Source organism: Sphaeramia orbicularis, chromosome 15 (genome assembly GCF_902148855.1).
Source record: "Sphaeramia orbicularis chromosome 15, fSphaOr1.1, whole genome shotgun sequence".
In the NCBI taxonomy this organism is placed as follows: domain Eukaryota; kingdom Metazoa; phylum Chordata; class Actinopteri; order Kurtiformes; family Apogonidae; genus Sphaeramia; species Sphaeramia orbicularis.
Genome location: NC_043971.1, coordinates 46,842,759 through 46,858,349, shown reverse-complemented (window position 1 = coordinate 46,858,349; position 15,591 = coordinate 46,842,759). Strand labels below are relative to the sequence as shown.

General features: G+C 40.9%; 1 protein-coding gene across 5 annotated transcripts in view; it reads right to left on the bottom strand.

The window, feature by feature from the left end:
- The window catches only part of LOC115434760 (uncharacterized), a 40,898-nt gene extending 25,718 nt beyond the window's left edge, over window positions 1-15,180 (bottom strand). For all 5 annotated transcript variants that reach the window (XM_030156878.1, XM_030156879.1, XM_030156881.1 and 2 more), the window contains exon 1: window positions 14,843-15,180. In XM_030156878.1, the coding sequence (XP_030012738.1) occupies window positions 14,843-15,085 (243 nt within the window). In that variant the 5' untranslated portion in view covers window positions 15,086-15,180. The remainder of the gene's footprint in view (window positions 1-14,842) is intronic.
- Window positions 15,181-15,591: the final 411 nt, after the last annotated feature.

Sequence of the window (15,591 nt, the reverse complement as noted above, 5' to 3'; positions counted from 1 at the left end):
CCAGCCAGGGACGCTGGAAATAGCATTTGGAAACCTATTTTGGTGCTGATAATCTCATTTTAAATTGCAGACTATGACCAGGCATAAATATATATATATATATATATATTTATTAATAAATGAGACTTTTTCAAGATCACGCAGAAAGTCTGTTCAGCTGGTTTAACATCTAACCATTTCCATGTTATAAACCATCAAAATACAAACAAGTAAAGGCAAATGTTTGATATTTAAAAAAATCATCAAAAATCTGAAATTCTCAAAACTGTGAACAAACTTTGTAGACATTGTCCCAAGGAAGCTACATATAAAATGTGAAATGAATTGGATCAGTAGTTTTGTCAAAGAAGATGTAAAATGGAAACATGGCAATTTCTTTCGTGATAGTAAACAAAGGGTGGTCCTAAAACCATCTCAGTAATGGCTTTTTCATTGGACATCTGTGCAAAACTTTACAGATATTTACTGAATGTTAAAATATGCGCAAGTTATATTAATGCAATTTGAGGGTCAATGGAAAAGCGACTAGTGTGATGCTGCTACTTAACATTAGGAACACAGATTGCTTCTTGTGACAGGTGTCTTTATGTAGCCAAAACTACTAACTTCAACCTTTCTGTGTATAATTGTTATCCCAAATCAACTTCTTCTTCTGAGTCACAACCAGATCCAAATTCCCCTCCTTCGCCTTGACTTTGGATATTTATAGGTTCACATTAATACAATTATTGTGCATTAGCCTCCGTTATTTACAACTATGGCTAACACTGGCTTAACACTGATGTTAAATTGTACTCTGACATGCATCGTAGCCTGAGATTAAGTACACTTCACCATTGCAACATCTGTACACAAACTGCTAAGTCAGTGGAAATCGCACAGTCTGTCAGACTCTTTAAAGACATTTAAGATAGGAAAAATCAAAAGAGAAATATAAAGAGTAAAATCAATACAATTTACCTCTTCCTTACATCAGATTAGCAAACACATCTGATAAATATAAAACATCAATCATAGGTTTCTTTTCAGTACTGTAGCCAGAGTGACAAAGAACCACAATGCACATATTTTTGCAACCCTCCATAGCAACGATTTTATGAACTTCTTCAACAATAAAATTTTGCTCATCAGAGAAAAAAAAATTAAAGGGCTTTATGCACAGCCCCACTATTTCCTAAACTTAAAGCAGCTCCTTTATTTCCTATCTCTCATTATTGGACACACTGATTACTCCAGGTGTGCCTGACCACAGTAGTCACAAGAAGTAGCAGGCACACCTGGACTAATCAGTGTGTCCAATAGCGAAAGACAGGAAATAAAGGAGCTGCTTTAAGTTCAGGAAGTAGTGGGGCTGTGCATAAAGCCCATTGCCTGTTGTCCTCCACAAATTCTAGTTCATCATTAAATCCATCAGACCCAGGAATTACGGAGTTAACTGTTGACCCATTTGGCTCTATGGATTGCTCTTGTCCCATAGAGGCTAATCAGCTGGTTTCAACAGCCCCTTCATCCAAACTGTCTACGTCTCTCTGAGACCCAATTCCATCAAGGCTGATTAAAAATGCTCTACCATTACTTGGCAGCCACTTAGGTGTGTGTGTGTTTCAGAAATGAGCTGCCTTCAGTGTAAGCTACAAGATCTTCTCTTCTGTGAGCAGATCATCAGGCAAATAATTATTATTGTTGTGAACCACCACCACCAAATTCATACACCAGTGTGAGTGGCACTGGGTGAAGTGTCTTGCCAAAGACCACAACGGACTGACTAGGACAGAGTGTGATTCAAACCCTTCGGTTATTGGACAACCTGCTCTACCATCTGAGCCATGGCCACCCAGAGTCTTGCTGACAATTCTCATTATTTCTCCTTGGTAGTTTACCCTAACCATGCCTCCAACATGTACACCAACACTGCAAAAGGGCAAACTACTACGCAGCAATAATGAGACATTGTCTGAAAGGTATTGTGTGTGCACCCTCACCCATTGGTAGTAGATGGCACATTGAGGATGGGGAGTTAACAGGGACCTGGCTGACTAAAAATCCTGCTCCTCAAAATGTTTTGCAGTCTGTCCACTGCACTTGCAAGCAAGGCAAATGTGATACAGACAGATGTTCCTGTATGTCAGCAAGACTGTCTTGCACTGATTTGTGTAGGTGCCAGCACTGTGTGAATGTTCAGAAGGAAACAGAAGATATAGCTACATGGGATGATGTTTCTGACAGTGATGGTGATGATTAGACATGTTATAGAACCATAAAATATCCTCTAAAAAAGCATCCATTGAACAAAAATTAAAGTTTACAGTGTACTATGTAAAAAAAAAACAGACTGAGATCTATTAAAAAACATGAATTGTTACATGACAAATGCTGTTAACTTCCTCTGTGATGTGGTGTACTATCGCGAGAGTCTGTGATGGTGATGCGGAAGGACGTTGTTGGTTTTTATTACCGCGTGTAGGTGTTGTGATGGAGGGCAATAAAGAGGTTTCTGAAAAAGAGTAAAAATGTCATACTTTATCGAGTTTACATGGTAGCAGAGGATGGTTTCCACTTAAAGAGTACCGCCAAAGTTTGATGAGGCCAGGCCATACGAGTTTTGGAAAAATGAAGTTGGTATTTGGAGACTCGTTACCAAGTTGGATAAAAGAAGCAAGCACTGGCGGTGGCGCTGGGACTCGAAGAAAGAGCCAGAGAGACGGCTTTGGAAATATCCACGCAAGATTTGAACAAAGACAACGGTATGGAAACCTTGCTTGCTAAATTGGACGAAGTATTCTTAAGAGAAGAAAAAGACCTGGCTTATGAAGCTTACTCCTATTTTGACTCGATATCCAAAGATGATGCTGTGTCCATGACGGACTATATAATAGACTTTGAGCAAAGATACAACCGTATGAAAAAGTACAACATGACTTTACCTGATGCTGTATTATCTTTTAAACTCCTGGATACGGCGTGTCTTGAGGAGAAAAGTAGACAGCTAGCACTGACAGCGTGCATGGATTTAACCTTTTCATCCATGAAGTCAGCATTAAAATGCATTTTTGGAGGAAAAACTACCGGAGTGAAAAACGGTAACAAGACACAAGATGCCACTTTTTTCACGGAGCAGAGACCAACGGGGAAATTCAGACGGAACGGCCCATCACAGAGCGGACTTCAGAGGCAGCCGCAGCAAGGTACCAATCCACTGGACAAATATGGTAAGTGAACAAGATGTGCAATTTGTCAGAGCACGTACCATTGGGCTAAAGACTGTCCTCATAGGAGGAATGAAGTTAAACTGACAGGAGACGAAAATGTGGAGGAATGTAATATCACACTATTTACTAAAATAGTAACGGACTCAGATATCTTCCTAACCGAATCACTGGGAACAGCTATCACTGACACTGCGTGTACACGTACTGTTTGTGGTCAAAAGTGGCTAGATAGTTACATAAAGGACCTTAACCAAAGTCAAATCAAGAAGATGCAGCAAACAGAATCTCCCAGCTGGAGACCTTTTAGATTTGGAGATAGTCAAGTAGTGTACTCCAATAGAAAAGTGAAGTTTCCAGCCAAGATAGGACTAACAAAATGCAACATTGAAGCTGAAGTTGTCCCTGCTGATATGATTGATATATATAATATATATATTGAGCAAAATGTCCCTAAAGAAAACAGACATGGAGAATGACAGAGTTGTTATGTTCAAGCAACCAGTGCCTCTTGAGCTCACCAGCTCAGGACATTATTGTGTGGACATAAGAAATGAAAATGCAGAAGTGAGCAGCAATGAAAGTGAGGTCCTCATTATCACAGCAGAGATGTCTACGAAAGAAAAACGTAAAATTCTCCTGAAACTCCACAAACAGTTTGGCCATGCTTCTGCAGATCATTTACAGAGACTCATCAAAAGTTCTGGAAATACGGACAAAGACTGTCCTGTCATTCTGCAAGAGATCATTTGTGACTGTCAAATATGTCAAAGATACAGCAAGACCAAGACCAAGCCTGCTGTTGGTTTGCCTTTAGCCTCCAAGTACAATGAGACAGTGGCAATGGATCTGCACGAGCTGGAACCTGGCATCTGGTACCTCCACATCATTGACCACTTCACACATTTCAGCGCTGGAAACATCGTGAGAACCAAGAAACCCTCGGAGAACATCAACTCCTTAATTCACTCATGGATAAGTGTCCATGGTGCTCCAAAAAGAATCTACACAGACAACGGCAGAGAGTTCAACAATGAAGAGATTAGACACATGGCAGAAAACTTCAACATTGAAACAAAGACTACAGCGGGATACAGTCCATGGAGCAAAAGACTGCTGGAAAGACATAACATGACACTGACCGAGATCATCCTGAAGGTGAAAAGGGAAAATGGGTGTGGCTGGCAAACTGCTCTAGATTGGGCCCTTATGGCCAAAAACAGTATGCTCAGTGTGCATGGTTATAGCCCATACCAGCTTGTGTTTGGTCAGAATCCTAATCTACCTTCTGTTTTGGTTAATAAACTACCTGCTCTAGAGGGCACTACTGTGAGTACTAGAGTAGGGCAGCATATTGCAGCATTGCATGCTTCCAGGAAAGCTTTCACAGAGGTAGAATGCTCAGAAAGAATAAGAAGAGCACTACGCAAGCAGCTCAGGCATACAGATGACAAGTATGAGACAGGAGACAGAGTGTATTACAAATGGGCAGACAGTACAGAGTGGAAGGGCCCTGGTGTAGTTATTGGTCAGGATGGAGCTGTAGTGTTCGTAAGACATGGTGGGATTCTTGTTTGGGTGCACCAGCCCAGGCTGAGTAAAGTGAATGTAGAGGATGAGGATAAACAAGTACTACCCAGTGTTCCTGAAAATGATAAAGAACATGAAAACACAGTTCACACTGATGTGTCAGAGAGTTCAGATGATGAGCAGAGTGTAAATGGAGAAGAGCAAATCACTGAAAACAGAGAAACAGATGTAAGAGACAGTCTGAGACAAAGTAATGTAACTAATACTGTAACTTCTACTGATGTAAAACTAAGAACAGGTCAGACAGTTACATTTACAGACAGAGAGGATGGTGTCCAGCACACAGCCAGAGTTTTAGGTAGAGCAGGAAAAGCAAAAGGGCAGTTCAAAAACTGGTATAATGTGCAGTATCTTGAACCTAATGGCAGTGAGGGACAAAAGCAAGCTTCAGACATGTCACATGTAGATGACCTTCACACTGAATGTGAAAATACTGATGATGGTGTACTCATTACTAAAGACATCTCTTTTGATGCTGCTAAACAACAAGAGACTGAAAACTGGCAAAATAATAATGTCTTCGAAGCAGTCACAGACAAGGGTCAGAAATGTGTTTCTACGAGGTGGGTCTGTACACTGAAAGAAACTTCTAATGGCATTGTTCCCAAAGCCCCCCTTGTGGCAAGAGGTTTTGAAGAAGTAAATATTCATGAGTTACAGAAAGATTCTCCCACATGTGCATCAGAGTCACTCAGACTACTGTTAGCTGTTATCTGTCAAAACAAATGGAAGGTTCATTCTATGGACATTAAATCTGCCTTTTTGCAGGGTATGGAACTCTCGAGGGACATCTACAGTCGTCCTCAAAATTATTCATACCCCTGCCATTTTTTGTAACTTTTTGTTTTTGTGATGAAATGAATGAGTTTTGTCAAGTTTGTTTGTGACTTATATGTGATACACAAGTGAGGAAATAAGAACAAATGATACTTGGAGAAATACTTTATTTCAGGAGTATTTTATTAGAGGATTTCTAAAAAACGCCATGTTCAAAATTATTCATACCCTAGGTTTATTAAGTCCAAAGTCTTTTCTTAATAGTCAATAGAGTAGCCTTTTTTCTTGATAATGGTTCCTGTAAGTGTCCACAGGTTCTCTTCTGTGTCCTGTGGGGTTTTGGTCCACTCTTCCAGGACCAAAGCCTCTACCTGGGTCCGGTTGGATGGTTTCCTACCCATCACGCTAGTCTTTGGCTCCCTCCACAGATTCTCTATATGATTTAGGTCAGAGCTTTGACTGGGTCATGTCCTTGAACCACTACTGCACTACCTTGATGGTATGCTTGGGGTCAGTGTCCTGCTGGGACGTCCAGTCAGGACCAATCTAGAGTTTCTCAGCAGGCACTTCCACATTGTCATCCAGGATGTTGATATAATCCTCCTTTTTCATGATGCCCTGTATCTTCATGAGGTTCTCGGTGCCAGTAGCAGAAAAGCAACCCCATAGCATTATGTTGCCAACACCATGCTTGATGGTTGGGGCTGTGTTCAGCTTGCGTTCTTCTCCTTGCTTCCTTCAGATGCAGTCAACATCCATGTGGCCAAACAACTCCATCTTTGTTTCATCAAATCACTGGATTGATGACCAAAAGCTTGGATCTTGGTTAAGAAGAGCTCTAGGAAATGCCAGATGAGCCTCCTGATGTTTCATCCTGAGTCATGCCATCTTCCTGTGTCTGCATCCATGGAGAACTCCTTTGTGCAATACTGGCTGGATGGTTGTCTGTGATACCTTCATACCTCAGTTATTTTGGTGGCAACATAATGCTATGGTTATAACCTATAATGCTAGGATGCTTCTCTGCTAGTGGCACTGGAAACCTCATGAAGTTACAAGGCATCATGAATTTAACATAATTATATCAACGTCCTGGATGACAGCATGAAAGTGCTGAGAAACTCTAGACTGGTCCTGATTGGATGTCCCAGCAGAACACTGACCCCAAGCATACCACCAAGGTAGTGCAGTAGTGGTTCAAGGACATGACCCAGTCAAAGTCCTAACCTAAATCATTTAGAGGATCTGTGGAGGGAGCTAAAGACCAGAGTGATGGGTAGGACACCATCCAACCGGACCCAGCTGGAGGCTTTGGTCCAGGAAGAGTGGACCAAAACCCCACAGGAGACAGAAGAGAACTTATGGACACTTACAGGAACCATTATCAAGAAAAAAGGCTACTCTATTGACTATTAAGAAAAGACTTTGGACTTAATAAACCTAGGGTACGAATAATTTTGAACATGGCGTTTTTTAGAAATCCTCTAATAAAATACTCCTGAAATAAAGTATTTCTCCAAGTATCATTTGTTCTTATTTCCTCACTTGTGTATCACATATAAGTCACAAACCCACACTATGGAAAACTGCAACCATAATCCCAATACCGAAAAAACCCAGACTCACAGAACTCAACCACTACCGCCCCATAGCCCTCACGTCCATAATAATGAAGTGCCTGGAGAAACTACTGCTGAACATCATCCTTCCACTTGTCACCCCACACCTGGACCCCCTCCAATTTGCCTATAAGGCTAAAAGAGGCACTGAGGACGCTGTGGCCTGCCTGCTGCACCTCCTCCTCCAGCACCTGGACTCCCCAGGCAACTTTGCCAGGATCCTCTTTGTGGACTTCAGTTCCGCCTTCAACTCCCTGCAGAAGCATCTACTGATCCAGAAACTACATCATCTCAACATCCCCCCTCAGCTGATCCATCTCACCCATAACTTCCTCACCGACAGACTGCAAGCAGTAAGGGTGGGCTCAACCACATCCCCTGTACTCACCATCAACACCGGGGTCCCACAGGGATGTGTGTTGAGCCCTCTCCTGTATGTACTTTACACCAACGACTGCTGCAGCATCTCACCCACCACAACATACCTAAAATACTCAGACGACACAGCCATCCTTGCACTTCTCTCCAACAATCAATCCACTCTGGACTACCACAACACAGTCACCCACTTCACCAAGCTATGCACAGACAGTTATCTGGAGATCAATGTCAACAAGACCAAGGAACTATGGTTTAACCCCCCCTCACCCCAGGATCCCATTATCATAAACACACAAACAGTTGAGTCAGTTGACACATTCAAATATCTGGGAATAACTCTGGACAATAAACTCACCTTCGATCAGCACACCACAGACATTCAAAAAAAGAGCCAACAAAGACTGTCAGCCATCCGCAAACTTAAAGGATTACATGTTGCACCCCACCTCCTGTTGTCACTCTGCAAAAGTATCATCCAACCCATCCTCCTGTACTGCTCCACATGTTTTTACACCATGCTTTCCGTCACTAACCGAGCCAAATTCACACGTATCACAAATACAGCTGCTAAAATCATCGGCCTCCCCACACCCAACCTCACAGAACTAAATAACAGATCCATCACCCGAATGGCAAACACAATAGTCCAGGACATCACGCACCCATTACACCGCTACTTCATCCCACTACCCTCAGGACGCAGGTACAGGACATTAAAATTCAGGAGGGCCCGTCTTGGGAAAAGCCTGATCCCCGCAGCCATAGCCGCCCTAAACACCAGGCCCCCTGACAGGCTGACCAGTCTGCAACTGTCACTCCATCAATGTCTCTTTTCGTTATGTCTGCCCCTACTGTTGTTGTTGTTATCTGTGTTGTATAATGTTACTGTCTTTTTTCTTGTAATGTTATGTTATCTTTTTCATGTATGTTATGTAATGTCTTTTTCTTGTAATGTTTCAGTCAGTGAAGACGAATTTCCCCACGGGGACCAATAAATTAAATCAATCAACCAACAAACTTGACAAAAGTCATTCATTTCATCACAAAAACAAAAAGTTACAAAAAATGGCAGTGGTATGAATAATTTTGAGGACGACTGTATATTCACCCTCCACCTGAAGCAGGAGTGGACAATGTTGTGTGGAAACTAAAGAAATGTGTGTATGGACTTGCTGATGCCTCCCTTTACTGGTATAACAAGGTTAAAGAACTCATGCTGAACACTGGTGGTAAAATGTCACAAGTTGATCCTGCAGTGTTCTATTGGCAAAATGAGGAGTCTGAGGTTACAGGAGTACTTGCATGTCATGTTGATGATTTTCTTTGGGCAGGATCAGATCACTTTCTAACTAATGTCATCCCTATACTCAAGGCTACTTTTCATGTTGGGCGTGAAGAACATGAGAGTTTTTCATATGTGGGGATGGACATTGTTACTGTTAGTGGTGTGGTACAGGTGCATCAGCACAGTTACATTGAAAATCTGCAACCTGTTCATTTACAGGCAGCACGCGCTGTACAGAGGGATGCTCCACTAAATGAGACAGAGAGAGAACAGCTCAGGTCAAAAATAGGACAGATTTTGTGGGTTGCTAAACAAACAAGGCCAGATGTTATGTTTGACACGTTACCTGGCATCCAACATTAAGAATGCTACTGTTTAGTCCATACATGAAGAGAACAAAGTGATTCATAAACTTAAGTCAGAAAAGGTCACACTTAAGTTTCAACATTTAGGCAAAAGTGAGGATTTGAGTTTAGTTGTCTTCAGTGATGCTTCACTTGGCAATCTTCCAGATGGAGGGACACAAGGGCGGGCTTTAATTGCGCTTATGGAAAAAACAGGAAAGTTCTCCCCTCTGTTTTGGCAGTCTAAAAAAAATCAGATGTGGTAAGAAGTACTCTGGCAGGAGAAACCCTTGCCATGTCAGATGATATTGACAATGGAATGTTCATAGCTACACTTTTTCTGAGCTCACTACTGGTGATCCTGCTCTGTACACTCTTCCCCTTTTCTGTGTGACTGATAACCACTCCCTGTTTGATGCACTTAAGTCCACGAAACAGGTCACAGAGAAGAGACTCAGGTTAGAAATCAGCAGTATCAAAGAGCTCCTCCAGACAAACAAAATCAAAGAAGTGTGTTGGACAGATGCAAAGTCACAACTCGCTGACTGTTTGACTAAAAAAGGTGCCTCACCACTCATGCTTCTTAAAGCGCTGGATGAGGGAGTATGGGTACTGTGAAGTTATGTGCACTAACATGCATTTATTTGTATGGGTTGTTTATGCCATTGTTATGAAGTCTTACATAAACGAGCATAATTAAAACATTATTAGAATGTAAAAGCACAGTTATGTTTCTAAGAAAAACACTTGTCTATGATAACAGAATGTTTCATTTGTTAAGGTAAATCTTTTATTTATTGTTCATATTTTTTTATTTTATTTTAAGAGAGAGGGAGATTGTTAACTTCCTCTGATGTGGTGTACTATCGTGAGAGTCTGTGATGGTGATGCGGAAGGACATTGTTGGTTTTTATTACCGTGTGTAGGTGCTGTGATGGAGGGAAATAAAGAAGTTTCTGAAAAAGAGTAAAAACGTCGTACTTTATCAAGTTTACAAATGCATCATTGTTAAAAGAAGAAAAGAAACCTTGCAACTGTAAACACTGTAAATGTCAAGCAATGCTGTTACATTGATGTGCGTGTGTGTGTGTGTTTGTGTGTATGTGTGTGGCAAAATTCACCATGCGTAATATGTGAAATGAGTAGAAGAAGCTTTTTTCCACAAATTTCCAAGATTTCATGGTCTAAATTTACATTGCGTGGTAATAATTCATCAAGACTTGTCTAGAATGTTATATATATATATATATATATATATATATATATATATATATATATATATATATGTATAAATGTCTATTTGTGAGAGATTTTGTGTTGCTAAAATGAATATTGATAAGTAAAACAAGTGAATCTAGCATCACAGAATTTCTGTTTTTTAATTTTATATTCGTATACACTATATTGCCAAAAGTATTCGCTCACCCATCCAAATAATCAGAACCAGGTGTTCCAATCACTTCCATGGCCACAGGTGTATAAAATCAAGCACCTAGGCATGCAGACTGCTTTTACAAACATCTGTGAAAGAATGGGTCACTCTCAGGAGCTCAGTGAATTCCAACGTGGAACTGTGATAGGATGCCACCTGTGCAACAAAATCCAGTCGTGAAATTTCCTTGCTCCTAAATATTCCACAGTCAGCTGTCAGCTGTATTATAAGAAAGTGGAAGTGTTTGGGAACGGCAGCAACTCAGCCACGAAGTGGTAGGCCACGTAAACTGACGGAGCGGGGTCAGCGGATGCTGAGGCGAATAGTGCGAAGAGGTTGCCAACTTTCTACAGAGTCAGTGGCTACAAACCTCCAAACTTCATGTGGTCTTCAGATTAGCTCAAGAACAGTGTGCAGAGAGCTTCATGGAATGGGTTTCCATGGCCGAGCAGCTGCATCTAAGCCATACATCACCAAGTGCAATGCAAAGCGCCGGATGGAGTGGTGTAAAGTACGCTGCCACTGGACTCTAGAGCAGTGGAGGCGCATTCTCTGGAGTGACGAATCGCGCTTCTCCATCTGACAATCTGATGGATGGGTCTGGGTTTGGCGGTTGCCAGGAGAACAATACTTGTCGGACTGCACTGTGCCAAGTGTAAAGTGTGGTGGAGGGGGGATTATGGTGTGGGATTGTTTTTCAGGAGCTGGGCTTGGCCCCTTAGTTCCAGTGAAAGGAACCGTGAATGCTTCAGCATACCAAGATTTTGGACAACTCCATGCTCCAAATTTTGTGGGAACAGTTTGGAGCTGGCCCCTTTCCTCTTCCAACATGACTGTGCACCAGTGCACAAAGCAAGGTCCATAAAGACATGGATGACAGAGTCTGGTGTGGATGAACTGGACTGGCCTGCACAGAGTCCTAACCTCAACCCGATAGAACACCTTTGGGATGAATTAGAGCGGAGACTGAGAGCCAGGCCTTCTCATCCAACATCAGTGTGTGACCTCACAAATGCGCTTCTGGAAGAATGGTCAAAAATTCCCATGAACACACTCCTAAACCTTGTGGACAGTCTTCCCAAAAGAGTTGAAGCTGTTATAGCTGCAAAGGACGGACCGACGTCATATTGAACCCCATAGGCTAGGAATGGGATGTCACTTAAATTCATATGTGAGTCAAGGCAGGTGAGCAAATACTTTTGGCAATATAGTGTAGTTTTATGGCTTGTGACAAAAACCTGCAGGATATATTGCGGAGAACTTTTAACCCAAAGTCCATGAGGGTACAGTCTAAACAAAAATGCATTTAAAAAGTAGTGCCCAGACATGGGAACGAAAATTCTAGCCACTTTTCATGGTTCACCTTATGGCCTATTAAATCCTGCCTAACAGATTGCTTCCACTTTGTTAATGTTAATAATAGTACACCACAGATGGAGTACCTAAAGGCTTAGTTCTTGGACCAATACTGTTCACCTTACAAATGCTTTTAGGTACTAGGTATTACAACATTGTCATCTTGCTGAGATATTTTGTGAAATCTCGTGGTGATGTTACCGATGACAACCATCTGAATATACTCCAACCATCCTCTATTGTGGCCACAAATAAACGCTGTAGACCCTCTGTAGAACAAGTGTTTGATTCCTCTGTTTTTGAGACAGTGGTAAACATTACAGTAAATATTACATTCTATTTCTGAAATTGTACATTCCTAAAAATAAAACCACAAAAATCTTATACATTGAACCTGTACATATTGAAAGGCCATTTCTAAAATAAAGTTTATGTGTTGTACATCCTATTAAAGAAAACTTCATATTAATTACAACTCATTACAAGACATTAAGCATGTAATAAGCCAACACATGGAAAACATCCTTCAGTGTATCTAAACGTAAAGCATCTATCATGTTTTGCATTGTTAGTGCCTGATTTAACATCTTTGCAAAAAGAAAGAAAGAAAGAAAGAAAGAAAATCACCTTTTAAAGACTTCTATAAATTTGAAAGAACATTACTTCTAGTGTCGGCACATGTTTTATTTTTTAGAAAAATGTTTTACAAATATTTCGATGGCATTATATTCAGCATAAATTTATGTTTGCATTCTTTGTCCGTCAGGGTAATACAAAGCATAACTTTGACCTTCTTCTATTGGATCTATATTATACTTATGAAAAATTGTAAAGTCAATTTAAAAACCTTTTGCTACTCTTTCTACAGTTGTTATAAATATCTAATAAACTTAGACACGACAAAATGCATTAGATTAGTTTGGTATGGTATTTGTCTTTGGGATATTACATATGCAATGTATATACTAAAAAATATGCTCAAAAACAATTGAAACTTGTAATTATTCTCTCTTGTCCATACGTTACCATAATAGCTGTGTCCATCCGTTACTAAAACACTTAGCAAAACTCTTGCTATTTTATGTCCTTATACACACCTGATCAAAATCTTAAGACCACAGCTTTGAAAAGCCAAAATTTGTGCAAAAATGGGGATTCAATGTCATTTTCTGTCAGGTATTCAGAGTTATGACCTCCTGATGGCAAAGGCAAAACAGATTTCTCTCTTTGAACGTGGTCGGATTGTTGAGCTGCATAAGCAAGGCCTCTCGCAACGTGCCATCACTACTGAGGTTGGACACAGTAAGACAGTCATTTTGAATTTCTTAAAAGATCCTGAGGGTTATGAAACAAAAAAGTCAAGTAGTAGACACAAAAAAATTTCACTGGCGCTGAGCTGGAGGATCTGATTGGTTGTCCATCAAGACGCGGGCTGATCCTCAACCCAAATTAAGGCCATTACTGGTGCCGACTGCAGCCCAATAACAACAATCACATGGCATCTGCAAGAGAAGGGCTTTAAGAACAAAAAAAGTCTTCAAAAGCCTCGTCTCCTTCATCGCCACAAAATTGGCATTTGGACTTTGCAAGAGAGCACCAAACATGGGACACTGAAAGGTGGAAGAAAAATTTTTCTCTGATGAGAAAAAATGTATCCTTGACAATCCTGATGGCTTCCAACGTTACTGGCATGACAAGGAGATCCCACTTGAGCTGTTTTGTATGTGGCACAGTGGAAGGGTCACCATCATGATCTGGGGTGCTTTTTCATTCAGGGGAACAATGGAGCTTCAGGTTGTGCAGGGGCATCAAACGACAGCTGGCTATGTGGAGATGTTGCAGGGGGTATCCCTCATGACTGAGGCCCTCATCTGTGTGGTAGTGACTGGGTTTTTCAACAGGTGCAGTTTACAATGTCCACCTGACAAAGGACTTCTTCCAGAAGAATAACGTCACTACTTAGAACCATCCTGATCTAAAACCAATTGAGAACATTTGGGGATGGATGGCAAGGAAAATTAACAAAAATGGACATCAGTTCCAGACAGTGGATTCAAAATGACTGTCTTACCACGTCCAACCTCAGCAGCGATGGCGTGTTGCAAGAGGCTTTGCTTATGCAGCTCAACAATCCAACCACATTCAAAGAGAGAAAGCTTTTATGCAGCAGGAGGTCATGACAGTGTGAAAACCTGACAGAAAATGACATTGAATCCACATATTTGCACAGATACTGGCTTTTAAAGGCTCTAGTCTTAAACTTTGTTTAATTGTTGTTTTCAATAAATTGGTTACTCGGGTTATTTATTTATTTATTTATTTACACTCCCTTTTTTTTTTTTTTCTTTTTGCATTTTGAAATTCTACTTTGAACCTTCTTAAGATCCAACAGTGCAAAACATAAATTCTTGCCATTTTTCAATTGGTCTTAAGATTTTGATCTGGAATGTATGATGAAAAAATCAAACTGTTTTGCAAAATTGACACCCTAGAGGACCAACGCTAAAGATTTTACGGTTCTTGAAAACTGGAACCACACTTTAAGGCAGGTTTTATAAAGTGGTCAAAGACAAACGTTAATTTTCTGTCCATTCTTTACCGAGGGGTTTTTACTATTTGTAAATCAGGAAAGTTAGGTCAAAACATTTTTTCAATAACACATCTTAAAGTGCTCATTACTCCGTGCAAACTGGGGTATCATTCATCTTTCTATCACAAATAGTTGTGAAAGGGCAAACAAAAATGTAATAAGGCTGTCTATCCGTTACCGCTTGGCCAGCCCCATGTACAAGTACTGGGATGCTAACTAGCTAACGCTGCTAAACAGTTTTATCGACGTGTTATGTACGTACGCTGATGAAATGCTCTCCAGTTGGGGGTCTGTTGTGATGAAAACCCGGTGCTAAAGATGGAAATGGTCCACACGGTGCGGGAGGTAAATGTCCCGGAGGAGGAATCCCGGAGTGCGGACCGAATCTGAAAGGAGGGCCGTGCGGCGGAGGGCGGCCGAACGGCAGCGGCGGTGGACGGGAAGGGGGACCGAGCGAAGGTTTACTTGAGCGGTACATACTGCCGTTCAATACAGTATGCTCCATGCACTGGTGATAAATGAAGATAACGCACTTAGGAAATGCAAGATTACACTCTTGAGTGTTTGGCTCTTCTTCTGCGGCTTCTCAGGCTTATCTACTTCTTCACGTTGTGTCTTTTTGGCGATTATAGGCGGGTTGGCCCCACCTACTGGAGAGGAGGAGGTGTGGAGCAGTAGCTCCATGATGGGCAAACAGAGTGACAGTACAAAAACTGGAACGCAGAAAAGAGTGATAAATTGAAATAAATAAATAGTCTAGACACTTGAATACACACACGCACGCACAACAATAGCAATAACAGTTATTATTATTATTATTATTATTATTATTATTGTTGTTGTTGTTGTTGTTGTTGTTGTTGTAATTATTATTGATATTAAAATTCATTATAACTGACTTATTATTTTTCACTAACAAAAGTTATATCATGACTCTTTACATTTAGAGCTGGTCAAGACCAGCCAATAAGCTTGAAAAACCAATAAGCTTCTGTTGGTACAATCTATGTG